At 37.3% G+C, this 25421-nt stretch overlaps 1 protein-coding gene across 4 annotated transcripts in view; it reads right to left on the bottom strand.

Annotated features, from left to right (window-relative positions):
- Positions 1-550: 550 nt before the first annotated feature.
- Positions 551-25421, bottom strand: part of ZDHHC14 (zinc finger DHHC-type palmitoyltransferase 14) — a 109270-nt gene continuing 84399 nt past the window's right edge. For 2 of the 4 annotated variants that reach the window (XM_065834757.2, XM_065834758.2), the window contains exons 5-9: positions 21442-21490; positions 16312-16414; positions 14436-14545; positions 10454-10556; positions 551-1797 (exon numbers count right to left, since the gene is read on the bottom strand). In XM_065834757.2, coding sequence (XP_065690829.1) covers positions 1396-1797; positions 10454-10556; positions 14436-14545; positions 16312-16414; positions 21442-21490 — 767 coding nt within the window. In that variant the 3' untranslated portion in view covers positions 551-1395. The remainder of the gene's footprint in view (positions 1798-10453; positions 10557-14435; positions 14546-16311; positions 16415-21441; positions 21491-25421) is intronic. The other 2 variants (XM_065834759.2, XM_065834760.2) reach the window with 1 other exon arrangement.

Raw genomic sequence — 25421 nt, 5'->3', positions numbered from 1 at the left:
ATTTCTTAGCTTAACTAAGGTTCTATTCAGCTATCACAAAGAACAATTATAAAAATCTTCTTACCCTTTTCATTGTGCTTTACTTAAAAAACAAACAGAAAACAATTAGAAGAATTCTATGAAATTGACATTTTCATTTAAAATATCAAGGGACAAATACAAAGGAAGGATGATGGTTGGGAGCAGTTACAGTATATTGTTAACCATTTAAGACTACTCCACTAAGCTGTCTTTGTCTTGAATTTCCAGCCCCTCGCCCTTTAGCCATATGATAAGGAACACAGAATTACAGTCCAAGCAGAGACTAACTCTGCTGTTTCCAAATAAAGACTTCTTCTGTTTCCAAATAAAGACTTCTTATGAGAACAAATACCATCTCAAACAAAACTGTAAGAGATGCTGAAGCAATCCTAATTGTAACCAGCTCTTCCTGCATAGCTCTGGTTTCATTATGTAAACACATTCCAGTCAAAGCTTTACAAGCTATGTCAACATGTCATGATTTCCCCCTCTTTCCCCAGGAAACTGTGCAAGGATAAGTGTACACATGTCCAAGAAATAGAGGATGTCATTTTATTGGAAGTCCACAGGTAATTGTATCACATTAGGGAGTGGAAGAATCTCATGGTATGGCACAACACAATACCTCACTCTAAACACTTAAACAGAAGGTTAAATGATATGCAATATGATCAAATCAGTAATTCTCCATCTTCTAGGCACCACTGATTAATTTAAAATAAACTTTTATAAGTTGAAAAAATAATATAGTCCATTAATTTGTTTGTTGCACTGTCTTTAAATGAAACAGCACTTTGAAAGTCACAAATAAAAAAGCAGCACTTTCTCTTAATACCAACACCACTGTAACACATACTGTAGCGTGGCATGCAAATCCATATCTGCAGTCTTTTTTTTAATATTAACAAATGGAATGATAATTTTCTATCTCAAATATTAGTAGCATAACATGTAAGTGCAGATCATTCTGGCCACAAGTGTGGTAAGCCTTAACAAGTGTGTATTACAAGAGCATAGAACACAGAGCATGACACTTACATCCAAGAATCTCTCTCTTTTGTATTGTACATGGTGTTTGTTACAGGCTGACTTCCAACTTGCTGTACCCAAGCTTCAGGAAACAAGATTATTGACCATTTCTGGTTTTGCTTAAAAACAAAATGCAGTCACCATCAAAGCACAACCATTAACAACTTGGTCAAAAAATGCCATAGCTCCATCGAAAAAATAACTTGTCTTTTTAGTAAACTCCATTACGCGATAAAGTTTCCATTATAGGCATGTTACGAAGTCTTACAGTGGTACTGCAGCGTCATTCCTGTTAAGAGATTTGTATAGACACCAAGAAATGGTGCAATGTTCAAAAAAAGCTGTTCAAACTGAGCTAAGCTTCACAAGACCACGTACTGAGTCTTCATGCAATGAATCCTGGCTGGCTAGACTCAGGACGTGCATTGTATGGCTGTGTGCAATAGGGCTTCCACTTGGCAGCATCCCAGGGGGTGATGGAGCTTCTTCAGGGGTGAGAAACTGATGGCCTTCGTGTTCCTCTTTCAGTGGTATCATGTCTGTCAAACCTGTATCTGATGTGAGATTTGGCATAGAAGATGGTGGTGTTGGTTGCCCTAGCGTTAGAGTTGCACAAGGCCCACTGATAGAAGTCTTTCCTGGTAAAGGTAGCTCCTCACTAGTTATGCTTGGCTCACTCTGTAGTAGGGGGGTGGCAGCAGCCTGCAAAACGAATTTAGTGCTCTGAATGCACTGATCTTGGTCGCACTGTAGAATGGAAGGGTGTCAAAATCATATAAGGCAAACAAAACAGAGGAAAAAAGGGAGAATATGGACAAAAAGGTATGGAAAATAATGGGATGTGAAGAGAAAAAAAGAAAGCCATTAGTATCATTCCATGGTTAGCCACCCAAAAACCCCATTGCATGCTGCTCAGGAAAAAAAAAAAAAAAAAAAAAGAAGAAAAAAAGCAGCATGCATAATTGAGCCAGTGCTTTGGATTACTATCAAGTAAATAATCATAAACACCTAGAGTGTTCACTTAAAGGTTTCGGTAATGCCTTCGCTGAAGCCATTTGAAAAGCCTAGCTGCACAATCCATGGAAAAAGAACTGCATCAGACACCTGAAAACCTCCCTGATTCCAAATGAGGTTAATTACTGCCACACTCCTTTTACCTGAGAGTAGCGAGCAGTTCAGAGAGAGGCCCAGAGACATCACTTGAGCATCTTTCCAAGTTGAAAAATCCTAAGCAAGTGTCTTTTTTAATTGGTCCTCACATGTAGGAATTAAAGAGCTACAGAAGTTTTCCAGAACAAGAAATCATTTAATGCAGGTGGTTTTATACAGATATAGTTGGCAATACAGCCTCTATGAGCAAAAACTTCCTTTCTCCCAGAGAATATACTACACTACACTCAGTACTCTAGAGGATGTATAGAAATTAGGCAGCACTGCAGATGCGTTAATTTGATATAAAAATTTAATTATTTTTAGGCTTTTTCTTGATTAATTCAACAATGTGAAGAATCAAGGTACCAAGCACAAGTTTTCTGGCAAGCACTTTCACAATAACAAGCCAAATGCAGCATTATATAAATCCGCTTAAGCTCAGTGAGTATTAGCAGGAACACTTCTGGCTCTACATCATCCCTAAGAATGGTTTATGCAAAATTATCAGTCAATCCTTGAAATGACAAGAGAGGTAGGTGTTTCAATAATGTCCAGATAACCAAGTGGGTAGTATATCTACTGCCAAATTAAGTTTCTTTAATATGAACTAGTATGAGTTTTGAAAGCTTTCAATGACAATATATATTTAATTCACAGCCTGATCAGTTATCAGTCACCTGCAGATTTTAAAAATCCTGTTATATTCACAGTTGCCATACTATTGTTCTGCTGTGCAAGAAAAACACTCTAATCAATGAATACAACTATAAATCCAATGCAGCAAAGAAAATTTGGAAGCAAGCAAGCAGAATAAAAAAATACATCCAGAGGCAAGACATGTCTATTCACTGTTGTTATTTCAAGGATTCTGTTAAAGCAATATGTTCTACACCAAATTATTGAAAGACATTACAAATCCAACTTCTGTTCAAGATATTCCCAGTCATAACCATTCCTACTAATATCACAGCAATTCCCTAAAATGCTCCTTCAAGCAACTGTGATTTACTCTATGAAAAGTCACAGAAAGACTTTTGCTTCCTTTATTGTATGATGAAAAGTGTGACTATGAATGCTTCCTCTGATAATTTTCAGGTCCTCCAATAGCTCAATGATGAATGCACACACATTACATCCAGCAAGTGTGCAAGGAGACTATTTGGTCACAGTAGACAGGTAGTATTTTAAACTAAAAAAAGTCATTTAGGACTCTCAGATGAACTACTTTTTGACATGTCGAAGTCCAACCCTAACTCAGTTACGTATTTTCCAACACTTATGCTTTCAGGAAGATAAATGCACTGACTTCCTCTTACGTAAACTGAGTTAATATATGTGGCAAGTCTTTTCCCCCAAACAATTGAAGTGGTCTCGCATCATTTCAGAGGGATTACTCACTGGTTTAAAGCCAAAGCCTTGTGTAAGTACCCTACTAAGAAGAAAACTGTCAGCATCTTCCACAGTCAAGCTTTCAATTAGTAGCTCAGTGTGAATAACTCATTCTTGATTAAGATACTGTTATTCACACCCACTTATTTCAATTAAACTATAGCCCTTCGATCCACCTTACTATGCAGACATTAAAAATCTGCTAACTGAATTTTTAAACTTTAAAAAGACCCACAAAATACGTCTCTAAAAAGCAGTAGCCAAAGAATATGTTAAATAACCAAGGGATGCCTATAACCCCTGTGGTACATTGAAAACAAATAACAAAGAAATCGTTAACCTGTTCCAGGCAACACAAATACGCTGCTTTAAATTAGCTAAAGGTAAATTACTTGAACACATTGTATAGTCTGAATTAATTTTCTTCTTACTGAACTCTAGTGCCTCTCAGCTGAATCAATATCAAAAATATAAAGTAGCCTCATAAAGCTCCATTAAACAGAGTGCCATAAATTTTTTTCAGGTGCTGTATGTCTCCTCTTCATTTCCCATACACTTGTCACTTCCCTAAAGCCTCGCCTCTTATTCAGATATATTTCAGGTTTTTTTTGTTCTATTTAACAGTGATCAACTATAAATAACTTGGGAAAATGCAGGCTATAAATGGCTTTCAAAAGTGACTAGAGTGAGTTTTATATTAGGAAAGGTAGAAGTGTTCAATGAAGCTCTCAAAAACATCTGATAAAAACAACACATACTATCCAGGTAGACTATTCTTGAGTCTAAACAGTAAACAGAAAACTAAAAGGAAAAGAGATTTGTTTATAGGGCTGGCAGGGTGGTTTTTCCTTGATTCCATATCTCACTCTTAACTAAACTAAATTTAGGGCCAAAAGCCTTAACAGCTATTAATCATATTAATTATTAAACATCAGTATTTCAAATTAAATAAAGAAGTCTATGACTGTAACAAAAAGGAAGCCAAGTACTGAAATCTAAGTAGTTAAAAATCTACTGTAGAAATTATTCCACCAGTATCTTCTTATTTCAGATTTACTGCTTTTATCTTCCACTTACACGGTCCACTGTTTCAGAGGAACAGCAGATTCTGAAGGTAAGATAAGTTTAATAAGTTCTACAAGTACAGAAGGTCAATTATAGATATGCACAGAAATTTTTAGCCATCTCTGTATTTATTTTCACATCAAAAGGCATAAATTAAAAAAAATTAGACAAGACCTAAAATTCTGTGTTTATTTCAGAAATAATAAATACAAACAACTAAGGAAACAGTATCTTAGATTTTTTTTTTTCTGAATAAAATCTGTTTTTTTCTAAGCTACACAAAGCATGCATGTTAACATAGTAGTACAGTTGTACATGGCAATATATTTTTCACATTACTAATGCCAAAGCCAGAGATTATATGCTTTTAATTTAAAATGAACCTTGTTAAAGATTTTCTAAACACTAGTAACATTAAGGAACTGTTAGTTCTCAGAAGGTGGGTAAAGAGGGCTGAATGAACTCAGCATCTCTGAATAAAGTAGAAAAAACAAAAATTTCGGAGGAGCCTGACAGCACTGAATGATAGTGCTATGAAGTAACAGAAAGAATGCTGAAATACCATGCTAGATGAATACGATATGCAGGTAAAAAGTGGAGGGATGAAGGTGCATAACCATTCCAAACAGCTGTAGGATTTCACAGTCACCATCATGGTGTTGCAGATACTGTGCGACAACTAAGCCACAAACCCCACCAAGTTAATGGCTCCACTAGCAAGTAGTACAGCGCACCAGGAGCAGATGTAGCAAGAGAAACGCTTCTGAGGCCAAAGTGTAAGCTATACTTGTTCCAGAGATTTTACTACAGACTAGCTGCTGTTTGTTCTTACAGACTGAATGTCTGTGAATGGTTAGAGAATGTTGGGCGCGTTCTGGGAACACAACTTCTGAAAAAATATCTAGTTCATCTGCTCCGCAATGTGAACAATGCAGTAACTAGGCACAATTCAAATAATTGCTTCTAAAACATACCTCAATCCAAAGCAAAATGCTGAAGCTGATTTACTGCCTGTGCCCTCAATCCATTTTAACCGTGAAGCAAGACGCTTTAATGAAAATCCTCTGTCAACCTTGACTGTATTATCCTTGTATTATCATGGTAGAAATGTTTAATCCTAATGATGAGAATAAGAAAAGCAAAGGAGAAAGAAATCTAGGATGGTCAGAGTTGATATTCCCTGGATCACCTGGATTCCTGCTTTCAGGTTGGTGCTAGAAATACTGATGTGAACATTTGGGAGAGGACTTTGCTGCATGTCTCACTGGTCATGAATGTTGTGCATGCACTATTACGGTTCCTACAATTTTCAGTGGTACATATTAAGTAAGAAAACAAACACTAAGTAGACAATTGGTATCCCGGAAAGGGAGAACTGGAAATAAGGATATTTGGCACATAAGGAACTACCTAAGCACTGAGGAAGAGATGCCTAGAATGCAGGAGTACAAGCAAATTTCTTAAAAACAAATAAACCTGTCCTGAAACAGGCAAAATAGAAGTAAAATCTATAACTTTATAAGGCATTAGAGAGATATCAAAGTAAAAACAAAGCAAACTAATTCCTCTTTAAAAAGTGCATGGAGCAAGATGGATTCTGTATTCCTTCATAAAGAATAAAACACCCTGTATCAAAACCCAAGAATCAACTCAGGCTTTTAAGAGAAAGCTAAGTACCACAGAAGTGCAGATCTAGTAAATGGTAGCTGATAGGTTTATGGTGAAATGAGAACTTTTTTTCAGAATACAAAGAAAATAAACATTAAAATAAAAGAATAAAATACAAAGAAAATTATTATTTCATTATGGGTCAGATACTGAGTCTCAAGCAAAAAAAATTCTTAAGAATGAGAAGAGAGAGACTTGGGCAAATTAATGAAAAGCTTCTAAAAATAATCAGCAATAAAATGCAATAGGGAAATAATTCAGAAGTATCAAATCATTAGCTCCAAGTGACGATGCTTGTCACTTGGATAAGAATAATTAAGAAGCTGGCTAACATATTTACCAGATTATTTTCAAATGGTATTGGCAAAGACATTAAAAACACCGGGGATGTACCAGGAAAAATAAGTAAAATAAGGTAGATACTAAGGAGAGAAGAGCCGAAAGAGTTCTTTTATAAATATCTAGAAAAAAATGGTCATAGTATGGGTCTATGAAGCACTGATTATAGCAACAACCCTGACTTTGAGACTGTGAAAAACTGAGTCACTACCACAAAGTAGGGTAGTTCCTATATGAAATATTCAGAGTCTCAAAGGCAAAATTACCACAAAAGCTGTTAAGTACAAAAACAGTGCCACACAAATGGTATCCTGAAGAACAGATAATGTATTGCACTTAAAACAAGTGTCTGGCAAGTTTAAACTCAGCCTGACTGTTTTTTGGGGGTTTTTTTGAGGTTAAATGCAAAAAAAAACCAAGTTAAAAGATATATTAAACTAAATGAAAGCACACTATAATACTAAGCAACCTACAGAGAGATTTGAAGAATGACCAGAGGCTAGCTGGTTGAGGCACAAGAATTCTATTTAGAAAGACACAAGTCATTGAGTAAAAAAACTGAAGGAAGGGGAGAGATGAAAGAGGGAAGGGAAGGAATAGGAGAAGCCAAGTGTGAGAGAAGATGCTTATTAAAATCTTCATCAATGTTCAGAAGAGACATTTTAGCATACTATATGGATTAAGTGGTATATAATCTAGAAATTAATATTCAAAGTAGAGATAAGAAGATGTAATGCATTCTGGAATAAAATCCAGGGAGACACACCACACTTCAGATTTCTAATACCTTATTTCCTGTACTCAAAAGAGTTAAACTTGCTAACATAGCGTAATTATCTTTGATGACATATAAATGGCTAAACCTCTGCCATTGAAAAAGTATTTAAGGACTAAGACCACGATCTACACGTGCTCTTAAGTCAAGGAATTTCACTTTGCCTGTCCTTATCTGAAACCATAATAATACAAGCTGCAGTACCAGATACATTGCCATCAGACTATAGACAGTTCTCGGTGGCCCACCTGCTTTGGCTCCAAGAAGACGTTTTTCATTTTATGCCTCTGCCTTTTTTTCCGAGAGGTATGCAATCTTCCAAAAAGCAAGACTGAATCATATTTCAGATTCTGCCTAACCTTTGTCAGGGAGGACACAAAAGAAAAAGGAAACCTTTTATTCCACAAAGACTTTCTCTCTACTCTTTTGCTTCCACGGGTGTCTTGGGATAGAGCTAGTCTATTATTTAAAACATCAACTACCAAAGGAAATGTTGATGTTTGAATCTGAACTTCTAACAAGAGGTGTTCTAGAGAATCTTGCAGAGATTCCTCCTCTAAAAAAAAAAAGAAAGAAACAAAAAACAACCGAACAGAAAATAATAATAATAAATTAATAAAATAATTAAAAACCCAACAGGATGCTGCTCCATGCCTTTTTACACTTCTTTCATAGAGTGTACTCCACTGACTTTCACTCAAGAGACTGCAGCAGTCTTTTTCAGGGGAGAACAAGTAGATGGCTAGTGCTCCCAGTGTTCCTGTTCCCAAACTTCTTCAGAAGAATCTAAGAGCATGTACTGGGAAGAAAGCTGAGAGAAACAGATACGCTAAAGCCTGGAAAAGTACTAAGGGTCACTTCTTCATGGGAAAAAGGTTTAAATAGAATGACGAAGTTTTACTTGATTATTTCTGTCTAAATTTAATCAGAACAGGAAATCCAGTAACTGAACAGAAATGGCAGAAACAAACCTGCTAGCAGTAAGTTGGATTAGAAAAAAAAGTCTGTTATGTGGATGAGATTGAGATTTTAACTGTGAAATAGGGAAACCAGCTTTATTGTTTGCTGCTTTATGAGATAGGAGAGAGGGAACCTGAAAGTAGGTACAGAATCTATTGAGAAGAGCAAAAATGCTGACCCTTAGAACACAGAAAAAAGGAAATGTGAAACAAGAACAAATCAGAGGCAGTTATGTGCCACTGCATTGCTGCCAGCAGGAAAAAAAAAGTATGACTTCTTATGCTTCAAACAACTCAGCAAAGAATGTAAGATCTTAAATAGGAAAGAAAAAACAGTGCTAGAGAGACTGGGAAACTAAGCAGGTCTTTAACAGTTTGCAGCAGAACTCAAGGGAGAAATTTTAACGCTGATAGCCAGCTGCCACTAGAAGCCAATTGGTCTTGGATATAGACAAGGAATAATACCCTGAGAAAAACGGCTCACAGTCTCAAAAATATTCCTCCATTTTTCAAGCCTTTCTGAGAGATCATTTTCAGGAATGAAAGCTGCACACTTCCAAGTGACTTTGACAACTGTTAAAGAACCCAAGCTTTTCCCAGCTTTAGTAGTGTGATGTTCTAGGATATAAGAAGTTCAAATCCTTGAAGAACTTGCATATTTACAGGTATTACACTCTAAAATCATAACAGCTACCTGCTTGACCTAAACTAGTACCATAACAGATTTCTCCACTTCTAGAGAAAAATTTAGTCAATTTGCTATCAAACTGGCAGAAGATTTTCTCATTACTATCCAGTAATAATCACAGTGTCTTCTTACAATGCAAGCATAATTCTTATAATGTTAAGAGAATTTAATTATTGTGTGTTAATGACCCTCAAAAAACAGAAGCCTTGACAGTCAGAAAGCTTGGGTAATCCCTGAAAGACTTCAAGCTATTTCTAAGGTTTGTTTGCTCCTTTTTTTTTTTTTAACCTCCTTTTCTCTTTTCAGAGTTAGATTTTTTTTTTTTTTGAGTAAAATTTGCATGGAGCATTACTTTGTTCTGCACAACTACACCTCACAGAAGATTCAGTTAATACTGTGTCTCCTATACATCTTCTCATTAGGAAGACTAACAAATCTTTTATTTAATCCTCATAAAAAAAGAGTAAAAACAGCTTAGGAACTATAGCAAAATTTTTATACCAGTTTATCATTGACACTAAAACTAATCTGTCTGGGAAGAGTGACTCTCTTCTTTGTTCAAAAGAAAGGCTGAATTATGTCAGAAGGCCTTGTGGCCTCCTCTTTTTTGGCAACGGGAGGATGTCCATAACTAATGACTTTTTTGACAAAGTCTTAGAATCCACATAATATGAAGATATGTGGATAACAATTCAGAAATAGGCACATCTGTAAGATGCTTGCCTTTGGAAAAAGATCTCTTTCCAGTTATTCTCTTGTTCTTGGCACTGGAAATCCTATTTTCCATTATGATAGCCAATGTTACCAGTAAAAAAAAAAAAAAAAGTAAAAACTGCTGGTTGTAACAATCCAATTGCCATTTTTTGTTCATTGGAAGTTCAGTATCCTCCTGCTCTTTCTTCAACATGCTTCTCCCCCAGAAACTCCCCTTTGTTCATCTTTACTTTTTAAAACACATTAGTCTACGCAGAACCGCAGTGTACAAGCAAAGAAGGAAATAGAGTATGAAGAAAGTGCATACAAAATAACAGCTGGAAAATGACAATCCAGAGCAACTCCATGTTACTTGGATATTCTAGTTCAAAACACAGCAGATGTCAACAGTACAAGTCAAAATGCCAGTATATTCAATAAATCACGTGTAGAAAACCTCTTTTTTTAGAATCCATAAGCAATAACTATTACACTGTGTGAAACATACATTAAAAAGGGCTTTGACTTTTTTTTTCTTTGCTGTTAATAAGCAAGTAATTCCACCCAGAGTGTCAGCTGTATCCAGTTAGTTATTACTTGATTAGTTCACATGAAAGTGGAGAAGGAAAATATTCACAGGAATCTTGATGAACAACACTATGGGATGATTCCTACCATGTTGCTCTGAGATTGTGTGGCCCCATACATAGTAATGCCATTTGATGGTCCTGCTAATTGTGGTGTATCTGGTTGTATAAATCCTCTTCTGTCAATTAAGCTATGGAACAATAAAAATAAAGAAAAAATAGTTAGAGATATTTCTGATCAAAAACTACCTCCTCTCAACAAAAAGAGAAATAAAACGTCACACAACAGACCTTCATACCTCACCAATACCTCCAACCGTCCTCTTTTATTCAGCTGAGTACAAGACTTCACTTTCATTCATCAGCAAGGCAATTGGTTCCTTGCAATACTACCTGCCATACAGTCAGATGTACTGCTACTTTTCTTGATTTTTATCATAGACAAAAGATTTAGAAGCTGACCAACAGATACCACAAAACCAAGAATTTTAAACCACAGTTGTGAAAACAAATTACAAAACTCACTAGCGCACTTTGAATCACTATCTATTTTGAAGGTTCTTTTGTTATCAGATTCTGCACCTCAAAATTAAAGGCAGGGAGGAAGGAGAGAGGGAAGGAGAGAGAGAGGGAGGGAAGGAGGGGGGGAAAGGAGAGAGCGAGAGGGGGAAGCAGAGAGCGAGAGGGGGAAGCAGAGAGCGAGAGAGAGAGAGAGGGGGAAGCAGAGAGAGAGAGAGAGAGAGAGGGGGAAGCAGAGAGAGAGAGAGAGAGGGGGAAGCAGAGAGAGAGAGAGAGAGAGGGGGAAGCAGAGAGAGAGAGAGAGAGAGGGGGAAGCAGAGAGAGAGAGAGAGAGAGAGGGGGAAGCAGAGAGAGAGAGGGGGGGAAGCAGAGAGAGACGGGGGGGGAAGCGGGGGGGGAAGCGGGGGGGGAAGCAGGGGGGGGGGAAGCAGAGGGGGGGGAAGCAGAGGGGGGGGAAGCAGAGGGGGGGGAAGCAGAGGGGGGGGAAGCGGGGGGGGGGGGAAGCGGGGGGGGGGGGAAGCGGGGGGGGGGGAAGCGGGGGGGGGGGAAGCGGGGGGGGGAAGCGGGGGGGGAAGCGGGGGGGGGAAGCGGGGGGGGGAAGCGGGGGGGGAAGCGGGGGGGGGAAGCGGGGGGGGGAAGCGGGGGGGGGAAGCGGGGGGGGGAAGCGGGGGGGGGAAGCGGGGGGGGGGAAGCGGGGGGGGGGAAGCGGGGGGGGGGAAGCGGGGGGGGGGAAGCGGGGGGGGGAAGCGGGGGGGGGGAAGCGGGGGGGGGAAGCGGGGGGGGGAAGCGGGGGGGGGGAAGCGGGGGGGGGGGAAGCGGGGGGGGGGGAAGCGGGGGTGGGGGAAGCGGGGGGGGGGGGGAAGCGGTGGGGGGGGGGGGGGGCAGAGAGAGAGAGGGGGAAGCAGAGAGAGTGTGTTTTTTTTTAGAAAATTTTTTTGCCAGGTGTTTCATGACAGCAAGCTAACACTGCTCATAGTGCTCCACTATTCTTACCAAAGTGAGGCACTCATAGGTGGAAATAAGAAAATGTTTCATGGATAAATTAATAAATAAGTAAAAACATACATAAGACTATTTTAAAAATTAATGGAATGGAATCATCTGACCTAGCTATAGATTTTCCTAAAATTCTACATACATTTTTACTCTCAATTTCAGAATTATAATCTGCACTTAGTTTATGGTAGTTTACACTCATAAAAAACTGAATATGCAGACCAAAGTACTATATTCTACATGTGTATTAGCTCATATCACCTCCATACAAAAAAACCCCAACCACACCAAATCACTACCAGCAAAATAATAACAATCAAAAAAAAAAAAAAAAAAAAAAATCAAATTTTGACTGGAGGGTTTATAGCTCCTGTTACTAAGACAAAATGACAGGAATGTCTTAAAACACCTGAGAGCTAAAGCCACCACAGAACTGGTTTTATTTGCTTATTTATATGGGACTTTTAAATCTGATAAGGGCCAAGATGGCATCAATTTTGAAATATAAGAACAGGATGCATAGGAAAAAAAAAAGAAAAAGGCATTTCCCTTCTCAATAGTCAATGAGTTTTCCAGCACTCAGAGACCAGTTGCAGTTCTCCTCAGGAAGGCCTTGCAGAACAGGGTTTTATGTACATTTGAAACACTTAGAAATTCACCTGAGATTACAACCCACCATGTGGAAAGCACTCCTTCAAAAATGAGATGCTTTAAAATAGGTGTATAGTTTATTGTATCAGAACAGCAATTTAGGCCTATGCTGACAGATACGGATCAAATTAAGATTTGGAAGTTACTGTTGAGGACATGTAAAATGCATTCTGAATTTGATAGCATAGGTTTGAAAATTAGCAATATGATCTTTAACTCAAGTGAGAAAAGTCTGGATTATTTACAGACCCTCCCTTAATCTGCATTCCATTCTCAGAAGCACCTGAACATTTTGAATTTTAAGGTTTGATCACTGCTAAACCACTTTACCAGAATTAAGGAAAAAAGTAATATCTAGTGACTTGGGACACAGCTGAGATTAAAAGTAAAAGAAAACGAGGTTATCATTTACATTTTGCAGTCAGCAAATTTTTACTGTTGGTCACAAAACATCTCCCTGCAGAAACTCTACATATAATTCAGCATCTAAATAAGTTGCGTTACTATATGGAATTTGGGAAAAAATGTAAAAACTCTGTTAAAACACAGGAGCCAATGCCAGTCTGGTCTGTTGCGTGCTACTACTTATATCAGTTTAAGCAGCTATTTCAAATACTGAGAAACATTACGTAGTTTTAATAAAGATTTCAATTTGGAGTCAAAAGAACTTGCAGCATGGCACTGAGTTTTTATGTCACATTCTTTTATGAAAAGCAAACCAGCAGAATTAAAGGGTTGGCTTCAGGTACCATCCACATAGGCAGGAAGCAGAGACAGGGTTACTCTTTCTCACCACAGGGACTACAGTATTAACTCATTACGTGGACATCTTAATGGTTGTCTCCTCCTCAGGAAAACACACCAGCCTCTCCTGTTGACCTCTGACTGCTCATGGAAGAGAAATCTCTGATACTCACGATAGCAAAGACAGAAATCCCCACTTCCAGTGAAACACCTTGGCTACTGGACTATAAAGTCATTTACGGTCTGTCTTCTTGATAGTTCAGATTCATAACTACACTATTTGAGATAAAGCAAAACAGCTCCAACCGATGAGCATGCCACAAAAATAATCTATAATACAAGACGACAGCCACTCTCTAGAGAGGAACTGGGCCTCTATTGTACATGCAGCACATGAACTATCTAAACACTGAGCACTGGAATAAGATGAGAAGTATGTCTTTCCTGCGGCCAGTTTTATTTCTCTAGTCTCAGTTCTGTCTTATATTTTGTTTGAGCTGAAAAGCCACCTTCAGCCTTGAATATACAAATATTTTGGATTTAAAAGGTGCAAATTAACAAATATTAATAGCAAAATTTTAGCAAATATTTATCCATTAAGCTTTCTCTGGAACTGCTTTGGTGTAAGACGACCAAATTCAGCTTAACGTATATATGTTAACAGTTGTATAAATAAAGGGAAATCACTGTTAATTTAAATAAAACAGTTCAGAGTGAAAAGACAAAAATGAACAATTATCAAACTAGTTGTAGAGTTAAGGTTCCTAAATTCTCCTCAATTCATGTCATATCTGTTAGATATGCAAGAAATCAATAAACTTTCAAATTGCCCACCATGCAAAAGCTAGCTACTAGAAATTTTTTCTTGCTAGAAGTTATTAACTGCAGTGGCACAGGTTCAAGGAGCAGATAAACAAGTCTACTTCAATTTTAGATGTCGAGCTTAAATATATTTTATGGGGTCTCATCACTAACTCAGTGTAACCACAGTTTACCAAATTATCTCTTTATCACTAAAGAAAAACTTAATTAAAACTTCTAATGGGCAGTGAAACACAATATTACTTCTGTGGAGTAAACCCAAGCAATCAGAAAGAATTTTTTTTTCATCAATAATCATATGGTTTCATTTATACTAACAATACTTTTCATACTCTTACCTTGGAGAGAGGGGCCCACAGAGTGCAGCACAGCAATTAGTAAAGATGTTGCCATAACTGTATGGATTATAGTTCTCTTTACCTCTTTTATTTGACCATGATCCTTTAATCTGAAGGGATACGAACAAGATGCATCACATATAATACAATACAGAATATGGCTGAGACAAATTAAGGGTTTCCAAAGCAGCAACATGCTACTTACATCAGATGCAGACCAGAGAAAACCCATGATCCCACTTTCCAAACAGCTTGGAGTTTTGGGCTCTTATGAAAGGCTGGGCCCTAAGATCTTAGAAGCAAGCACATGCTTTACCTCCATAGATTTAGACAACCCAAAATCTCAAAGGACCAATATAATCATAGTAGGATTTTCAGAATCTAAACATAATGGTCTGAGCTGAATTTTACAAGTATTATGGTATGCTCTACAGAAGAGGTTCAATTGCAACAAACCATTAAAGTCAGCCATAAAGGACTTCTTTTCCATACTCTTGGGTAAGTTCTCAAGCTGCACAATACCACACATTACCTTTCCTAATGCCCACAAATGGTTCTAAAATATTATAAAGCAACTGCAGTCGTTACTACCTTTTAGCCCATATTATGTGGGTTTTTTTTAGCCAGTCTTGCTTTTCTGTTTGTGGAATACTTCAGAAGGTGACTAAAATGCCTTACTGTATTCAACTGGAAATGCATGCTTTACATGACATTACTGAAGAGTTTATTTGAAATTCAGACGCATTACACTGCTGCAGTTTCCTGATCTCTGACTTTCACCAATCCAAAACACTTATTTGAGGGAAAGGGGGATGCTGGAAGCACAATGGGTCCATCTAGAGAGATGATGTTGGCTTAAACCTAATAACTGAGGAATACCAGAGTATCTCATCTGTCTTATTAATGAGGTAGATTTCTTCAGCGTCAGGCTAGTTGCTTGGATACCTGATGCTGAGGCACAATTCACTCTGAGTCTGCTTGTTAAGTTTTTTCTGGTTAATTGCTGTTTATTGTAAAACTTAATTTTAACCATAATCTTAAACAATTAAAAAACATGAGGTTGACAGTCCCAAGGATGCTACTTTTACATTTGCCAGATACCTATGAAAAAGGTACAACAAAAAATTACAATAAAATTATTTTAAACTTGCAGGAATTTGTTAGATGACTTGCCAATTCCAGCAAGCTTTTTATACCATTAGCTGCCTAGCTATTTTTATTCTCCCCTTTCATTCATTTTTTATTTCTCCTTTTAGTTAGGGGAGGACACATGAAGCTTCCACACACAGTTAAACATAGTTTCACACCAAGCAAGGGAAACCTACATGCAAAATAGGGCAATTGTAGAAATGAGAAAGTTGACCTTTAAATGAATCCTATACTCTTTGCCAGAAGTTTTAGACCTCAGACCGGCAAAGACATTTCAAAGGAAAAAATAAAGGATGTCATTTTTGTTTTGACAATTCAACATACTTTGCAATTTTTATATTAAGCTGTTGTTGAGTCAAAGAATATTTAGGACTCCCAGCAAAAAAGAGATACTGAAAAATATTTAGTAATTTCCTACTGTATAAAATATACTTGTTTGTCTTCTCTCTTCTATATTTTCGTTTTCTAAGATAAATTATGATGGACACACTATGTAACAAGCACATCTTCAGACCACAACAAATAGTGTCCACAAGATCTCCTCTGGTATTTTGAATCAAGTATGACCAGGTTACTTCCTTTTTTCCTACTGAGGCATTCACGAAATTATGCAGAGAGCTATGACTTCTCCAAGAATAACAGAGAAAAACTGCATACAACTAGAATGAATAATTTCCTCCTTATTACTGTTTAGAAACATACACGTAGACATACACTATGAACTTACATCCTCATTTGTTGTTTGATTGGAGCTGATCAAATACGTGTGAAAACCTGAGAGGCCCACAATGGACCATACTGAGAAAAAACACACCACAGCTTCCAGCACAGTGATTGAAAGTCAAGGAAATATATGCAAATGGAAAAAAGAAATATTATATCCAATAACATGTAGCTACAATCACAAAACTCAGGGTAGTCAGCTTATAGTCCACAAGTCCCTTGAGATCTCTGGGGTACTTCAAAGGGGTCAGCAAAAATTAAACTCAGAAAAGCAAGCCTATCGTCAGTAGGCTTTAGTGTACAGGCCACTATATAGAATCTATACCAGCAAATATTGAAGCCTCTGCAAACAGAAAAAGGCCATAAACTACTGGTGAGTGGTTCTGATCTTAATTGCTGAAATTTAAATTTTCATGTTCACCCTGTAAAAGTCATCACACTTGTTGATAAGTAACAGTAAATAATACTTCTGGGGAGGTGAGGGGAAGATCAGACACAAGAGAGGCAACCCAAGGCCAGCTGAATGACAAAGACTGAACAGGTATCTTTGGATAAATATTTAGTGCACAATGAGAGTCTTGCATGAGGACTAAAGGTTCTAGATCTGTGCTTATAAATATAGCGACAACAACTGAGTAAACTGCATCTCAGTCATATGTTCTAACTGGTAGACTCTCCTGTCTTTCTGTTGTTACTGAAGTTAAGATTCTGATAGGGATGCTAGCACTAGCAACGAAGTGCACTACTCTGAGTAAAATACTAAGTCTACTTGCTCTCTCAAGTCCTTCTAATAACTGGGTATAGTCTACATTACAACTGTGGGGGTGCCTGAATGGCCCAGATTTTGCAAATGGCCCAGAAAACAACTCCTGTTAAAACTGCGAGTGTAAATAGTTGGAGTGAGGTTGAATACTCAACACTGAGCAGCATTTGCCAAAACTTATTATGTTAAAGAGGAAGATCGTTAACTCCCAACTCACTGTGTTGCTATTAAGGGTAGCTGAGCAACTACAAGAAGACTTTTTGAATGAGACATCAGCCTGAAGTGTAAGAAAAATCACAAATAGTAGCAGAAGAGAACTTGAAGTGGGAACAGCAGCAGTCAAAATTTGGTTCGGTACAGTCACAAGTCACTCTGCTGGCATCTGCCTGGCCCAGAGCACCCTCCCTTCTCCAACACTGTTAACAGTCTGCACCCAGACAGCAGACTGCTGGTATGGGCTGCAGCATATAGGGCCTTGCACCTGTGGTTCATGTATGTGAGCACCGGGGGTGCTTTCTCACCTGCGTGTTGTAGGGAGCAGCACAGGGACATGTGTAGCAAGAGCACTCATATCTCCTAGAGAGCAAAGGTGGGTACATGTACACGTGTGTGCACACTACAACTTTTGGGGGTTCAGGTACAGAACGGTTTTTAGACATTTGTGGGTGTTTGTTAACATCCCTTCAGTGTCTAATATAGCCAATTATCTTTTCTATTACTTATATTGACCCTGAGTATACAGTTATCCAGCAATCAGTGATCTATATCTTAATGATTATATCTTATATATGACATAATGATTATATCTTAATTAATGTCCTGATTTGATTTGAACTACATCAACTGAGTGGTTTTGCACTGCAAGACCAATCTTTATTCTAATTTCCTCCATCTGCAACAATGTAGATTAAAAGCACAGACTTACATTCCTTGGGGTAATACAATATTTAAAAACCAGACTGCACTATTAGGTTTATTGTTACTTGCATCTTTCACTCATTTTTTCACTTTCAAAATACCTGTGTTTTCACTCCTTATAAACTGCATAACCCAAATGCCATAAGAAAGGAACCAGACTTCAGAAAGTGAGATTATATACTAGGGAAGTCAGTCAGCACTCAGTGTTGCATAATTACTACAGTTTATATCATTCCTTTAGCTCTAAAGGAGTCATCATCTCACCAATAAGACAAAGTTGCCTCTAAACTTTATATAATCAAGCATAAAGAGCAACTTTCTACAGAAGGCTTCCAGCCATAGTTCTTTATTTATACTGATTTTTATTTACACACAATAGCCATGAACTCAGAATACATCTGCTTTGAGACTTATTTTCTACAACACTTTAATAGTAAATTCTTTTTACAGAACATGAATCAACAGCAGAAAAGGCTTTGGTTCCTAGAAAAATAGAGATAAGAAATCAGTAGGAAAAAGACAATGCAAAAAGAATAGGATAAAAATAACCTGTGTATTAACTGTATGCCAACCTTTAGTGAAGTCAGTTTCCAAGACAATATCAATTCAATACATTGCAGACCAAGGACGCGGCCTTAAAACATATGAAAACATCCTTATCACTGAACCTATCAATAGAAGAGAAATATGACAGCTCTTCACTATTATACAGAGACACAGACTGGAAAATGCATGGATGGACAAAAGCATTTGCGATAAATAATCCTAATAGTAGTTAACATCAGAGCCTTGTACTGCAGGTCTGCTCTCACCTAATGAACTGGGAAATATCTGTATTATCTGTATAACTTCCCCTAAAATGTCCTTCACTCAGAGTGGTTAAAAAGCCAAAAAAGAGACATTTGCTTTCTGGGTAAATCTGCTCCAAAAGCAGCAGGATGACCAAAGTGCCTTGCTGAGCAGCATGTTCACTACTCTTTCCCTCTCTTCTCCTCCTCAGACGATGTGGAGTCAAACCAACACAAGACAGGAATTCAGTCTCAGTTGACTGTGCAACAGCCACAGCTAAAGCAAAGAGAATGAAGGAGGATGGATGAGGAAGCAGACTGCTGTCAGCAGAGGGTTCAGAAAGGCGTAAAAGAAGGAAACAGCCCCAAAACATAACACACAATGCAAGTCCACCTAACAGGGCTTTGAGAGGGTAGAAATCATAAGGGAGGTTGTGGATAAGTACTGTTGGGTAGAATCTACACACCAAGAATAATGGCAAGAATCACCAGGTCAGACAAGAGGAACCTGAGAGGGAAAAGGGATCCCTGCAACCTCAGCACACCACTGACAGGATGTTCCTTGCCAAGATCATACTCAAATGGGTCCTGAAATGCGAGTTTTTCCCTCCACATAGTAATGCCTACTGGAAAAAATTAAAAAAAAAAAAAAAGAAATAAAAAAAGAAAAAAGGAATTTCCTTGAGTTCAAGGCCTGTTTCAACCCCACACTGAAAAGGACTCATTTCCCCAAGAAAGAGACTTCTTTCAGTTCCCCACACCAAAATCAAAAAAGATCTCTAGAACAGCAGGGGTGGTTTATGTTAGATTAACATGACACCATTAATTAAACTTGAGTCCCTTAATTAAAAAACAAACACAAAAAAGCAATGTACTCTCAACATAAAGCCTAGCTTACTAGCATATGGTATAACACTCCCTTGCTATCTTACACAGCATTGTTAGCAAGATAGAAATGGCAATGTTCTCTGTGCCTGAATTGACTGGCTTGCTGTAAAGCAGCATTCCCAACACTACTTGGACAATTTCATTTTTTACTGTTAGGAATTGTAACCAAGCTATTACATTGTCCAACATATCACTACCAAACCAGTCATTTCTACAAGATGCACAACTGAGCCTTTTAAAGCAGCACATCACTAAATACAAGTTATGAATAAACAATCCGTTGTTCAGATGCATAATCAATTACCTTTGATTTAAGGACAACTGAAAGCTATTATCAGTTTGAAAATAGTTTGAAATAATCATCTTTTGTAACAAGTGATTGTAATTACTTTAATCGGAAGCTATTGTGCTATTTAGAACAGTTTGAGCTTTGTAAAATTATCTGTACCAAAAAATTCTGAAGAGTGGGTTTGTTTAAAAAGGGAGTTTACAGCTCAGTGACATTACCTGACAAACACACACACAAAAAGGTATCTGCAGAATTTGGAGAATTTGACACTTAGAAAAACTACCTGGAAAGAGATGTCTGTCTTTACGTACAACTCTGAAAGAGAGAGTAAGAGTTTGTTCTTCATATTCTTCTCTGGAAAAGAGCAAACTGTGTGAGGCACAATGGACAAAAGACCTGTCCTTGGCACAAGTACAGGAAAGAATTATTTTATAGTATCTTTGTGAGAGTTGTAAACTGCTTGTTCAGACACAAGCCATTCAAAACACACACACAAGGAGAGGGAAGCCTAAAGTCTGTGCAGAAATATAAGGAAGAAGCTAAACAGAAGTTATGTCAGCTTCCTATTTTTTCAATTATGTTAGCTACTTTTGGACAGAAGAAGCCTTTAAAGGTCATCTAGTTCCAACCTCACTGCCATGGGGAGGGACACCTTCCATTGGACCAGGCTGCTCAAAGCCCCATCCAGCCTGGCCTTGAACACTACCAGGGATGGGGCATCCACAGCTTCTCTGGGCAGCCTGTTCCTGTGCCTCTCCACCATCATTATAAATCTTTCTTTGCTATAGCCAACCTAAATCTACCCTTTCAGTTTAAAACTGTTGTCCTGTCACTACAGGTCCTGGTAAAACGTCTCTCTGTCTTTCTTATGAAACTTCTTTATGTATCAAAAGACCACAACAAGGTCTCCCCAGAGTCTTCTCCAGGCTGAACAACAGTAGTCCCTGTGTGTGCATGTGTATACTTTAATATAACTTAACAGAAGTTGATGTTTGAAAATTACTTCTCTAAAACAAGGAAATCAACATAAGAATACTTTCAGGAATTGAATTCTGCAGGGACAGCTTATGGCTTCAGTTGCTCCACAATCTATTTTTTCTATCCTGACAAGATCAGCCATTTGGGATACTATCAGTTGTAAAAGCAGAATTATTGAATATTTTAAATAAAACCATAGCATGGGTATAGTATGATATATATTTATGAATTCCACCACAAATGTGTGTAGTGTATTTCCACTACACAGGGAAACGACACTTTTGTCAAAAATACTACTCTGCAAAAGAAGAATAAAAAAACCACTGCAGGCTATAGTCTCTTGCCTACTTCCAACATGTGTTGATAAATCCTACTGTGCAGGAAGTGATGAAATCATTAACTGATGAAATCCCAAATGCACATAGCCAACAACAGCAAGAAAACAGCAAAACCACATCTCAAGACGTTATTTTGCAACAAGATCTACAATTTGTTTCAGTGAAAGGATATCTTGCAGGACTGTCCTTCAGGGCATTGAGGAACCCTGTTTGTTGAGAACCTGTAGAAACAGAACCCAAAAATACCAGCTGAGTAGGAAACTGGATTGCAGGCTGTTTTCACCATAGTTAACACAATTAATATTTGAAGATCAACTGAATAATCATAGAATAGATTTACTAATATGAATCTGAGAATATGTTGCTCAGCAGCAACATCAGAAAAAAAATCTTGGGTAAGTTATCAGGTCTAAAATCTGCAGGATATTTTCCCACTCATACCAAACTGATACACGCATACTTTCCCATGAACAAGATTTCTGATTATCCTTGTTCTTTTCAGACATCATACAAAAACAAAATTATAAGCTACTTTTTTATTTTGAAATACTATTTTTCAAAGCTACTTTTTGATTTGGAAAACTTATTCTATAAACCCAGATTCTCAGCTCATCTCAGATTCTCTTTTGTTCTGGAAACAGTCAAAGTTCTCTAGGCTCTAATCCTACTCCTATTGCACCTGCACAGAAGGCTTTTCTAATAGGTCCTTGTCACATCTGGACAAGTAAGGGAATATCTACTATATGAAAAGAGCTCAAGAGCAACATGATTCAATGAATTCGAGATGCAGAAGCATCCACTGGAGTTCCACAACCATGAGATATTAATCAAAAAGGGTAATTTGACAATTTGCTGATTGCAACAAGTTAATTATTTTGTAGATACGAACTCAATATCACATAGCTATAGGCACATTGTTTGCATTTTACTGCATAAATTAAATTATTTAAATGCATCCCACAACAAAAATATTCCCCTTAACTGAATTCTTCTGAAGATTTGTATGAAGAGAAATGAATTTCGTCTTGAAAACAAAAAATAAAAAGGTATACGTGTTTATATACACATATGTATTCCCTAGACCTGCCTCATCAATTTTACAGTTTGCCAAAAACTGAAATTTACTTATCTTTTATTTTACTACCGTTATTTTCTTTTCAGACTCTCATAACTGGTTTTTAGCCTCCAGGCACAAGACTAATGGAACTTTCCCTACCTTCTTACTATTTTTAGGATCCTTAAGGGCAATGACAGCAGGTAGGTGTGATCTCTATTCCCTACTGCTGGTCATACTCTTCCAAGCAGTTCCCAAAATATCAGAAGGGGAAGGTTCCTCACTGCAACAAACAGTTGAAATACTGATGCCTCAAAAAGAGTTGAGTAACACTGTGAATCTCAACACAGACACTAGTACTGAAAATGTGTTGAGCTTAGGGAAATTGAAGAAAATCAATTGCAAGACAATTCCTCGAAAGTATCTTATTTACAAATTAATTTTATCATCTTCAATAATATTATGTGCACATATTCTTAATCCTGAAAAGGGCAAATTTCCAATGAATGCCTCAGACCACAAAAACCAAAAAAGTTAAGATGCATTTCATATCTTTTCACAATTAGGCCCATGAAAAATTATAAAAATGCCAGCTTGCAAGATATATTAAAAAATGTGTCTCAACAGATTTGAAAAAACAAATAAACAAAACAGGTTCCCCATGTAACCAACAAGGTCAGAGAAGGAAATTCTCAATTAGCATGAACCATAAAGGATTTTATAAAATTTTTTGAATGTCAATGCCTACAAGTTGCTATAAATCTCTCTTAGTCCCTTCCCAAAATAATATTGTCAGACAACTATCAGTCTAACATAGGGTATCTAGAATAAAGGTAATCCCGGTAGGATCATCTTTGAGTAAGCTAAGAACAGCAGTGACTAAGTCAGCAGGACTTCCTCTAGAATCAAGAATTTTGCCAGGATTTATGGAAATACATATCGATGACTCTGAAGCACTCCAGGAAAATCATAGTTGCAGGCTGAAAAACTGAGACTTTATTCAGACACACCAACACAAAGCAATCTATGCCAAGTGCAAAGGTTCACACTAAGTGACTGAGAATCCTGCTTACTGCTTAGCATCAGCTGCAGAACTGCAGGGCTGCAAAATAGAACAAAAATGGCTGAGTGGTAACTATAAGAAAAGTAGATACAAGGACTTATAGAAGCATGGTAGGCACAAAAAGAGTAGAGTGATCAATATGATTAAAAACCTTATTTGTAAATAACTCTTTTCAGACACAGTCAAGATTATGGTAGATAAATTTGAAAGTTGGGCTTGAAGCTCAAACATCAAGGAACTAATCACAATTCATACCTGCTCCCATTGCCTTTGAGGACCAATCTTTAGAACTAAGGAGGTTTTTCCTGTCTCATTCAAGGCAAACAAACCTTCATAGCAAGAATATTTTACAGCTGATATACTTAGATAATTCATCATTTAACATTTACTATACAGTATTTGTAACACCTATACAATGCCAAAGTGCTTCTCAACCACATAGAGTCACAATTCATTGATCTGACCTTTGTCTAGTTCATACTTAGAATTAGGTATTGACACTGTGAAGTTAAAATCCTCTGGATAAATCTACTTGACATACAAAACATGAAATATTTGCATAATATTTGTAACTTATATGCTGAAAACTAAAGAAAAAAGTGCACTGTAGTATTTGTGAAATAAAGGTAAGCTAGCTTCAAAAGCAGCCTTACGTTGTCAGGCTAGTAATGTTTTTAACTACTGAATTCCAGCAAAGTAAGATGACAGAAAAAAAAACCAAACATGCTTCCTTCTTAATTGTAAGAGGTGTGTATGTATATACTCATGTATGCTCAAATAAATGTCAAGGATTTAAGTACTATTGGAAAGTGTTCTCTTTCCAATAATTACTTTTCCCTTTTTAAACAATATGTGCATCTTTTCTCTGCTCTTTCAACTGGTATTACGCATGCTGCATCTGGCAGTGAGAACAACCTGATGATCCAGACTCCTTCAAAATTAAGTGCCTCTAGTTGTTGCCCACGTGATAGATTTCTGAGCTACAGGAGAGCTGCTCAGTGCTCTTATCATTCTTTTGTGAAGCACAAGTAAGAGCAGGAATTCTGCTTTTTTTCCCTGCACAGTGTAAGCAATTTAGGAAACCGAGCACAATGTGGCATATTTTTTGGTAAAACAGTCTCTAACTATCGCCATTATCAAGCTCGCTTTATAAATGTGTAATAAACTGAAATTATTACTTCTATCAAGTTTCCATTGTAACACAGAATACAAAGAAATAAAAAGATCACATTTCCAATATTACTAAAGAAATACTGTTCAAGGCAATATCCTATATAACTAGTGAAAAGATAGAACACTCTTAAGCTTCCTAATGATAGTGGGTTAAAAAAAAATTCCACAACATGCAAAAGGTCTTTAAAGACATATAACCTATCACCATAAATTGGAACATCATCATCATATAGGATCTAACAAAATTTGTCCAGTGTGCGGAAAAAAAAAGACAGTACCCAAAAGAGTCCTGATAATACCCTCCTCAAACCCTATTCAGAAAACAAAAATCAAACTCCTGAATATTCATCTTCATACAGCTTGTCTGTTTCACTCCATTATGAACTGGTCATTCTCAGAAAGTGTATGCAAATGAAAGTAACTTGTGTTAAAAATAGGGTTGAGAAAGATGTAAAACTAAACAGCAAACAACAGAAAGTGTAAAAATAGTTCTATTGCATTTTCTAGTAATTTACCCATTTGGATGGCAAATGACCCATACTTAGAGTTAAAAAAGCACACAGGAGTCCTTTGGGAAAAGGATACTATCTGTATTCTTAAACATACAGCACATGTGCTGCTTTTCCAATAAATCCTCCATAAAAGGACAAAAAAAAAAAAAAAAGAAAATTAACACTGCGTTAAGATAAAGCCAGCGCTAGATCAATGACTAACATGACCAGGGTCTACTATAGAATAGAATGGGACTCACTAGGGTTTGTGAAGCTTCAGAGAAAAGGCAAATAAATAAATAAATAAACAAACCCTGAATGATCAAAAGATTAACTTAAAAATAAAAAACTTAAGCAAATGGCTACATACA

This window comes from Patagioenas fasciata, chromosome 3 (assembly GCF_037038585.1).
Source record: "Patagioenas fasciata isolate bPatFas1 chromosome 3, bPatFas1.hap1, whole genome shotgun sequence".
In the NCBI taxonomy this organism is placed as follows: domain Eukaryota; kingdom Metazoa; phylum Chordata; class Aves; order Columbiformes; family Columbidae; genus Patagioenas; species Patagioenas fasciata.
This window is presented reverse-complemented; position numbering and strand designations above follow the sequence as displayed.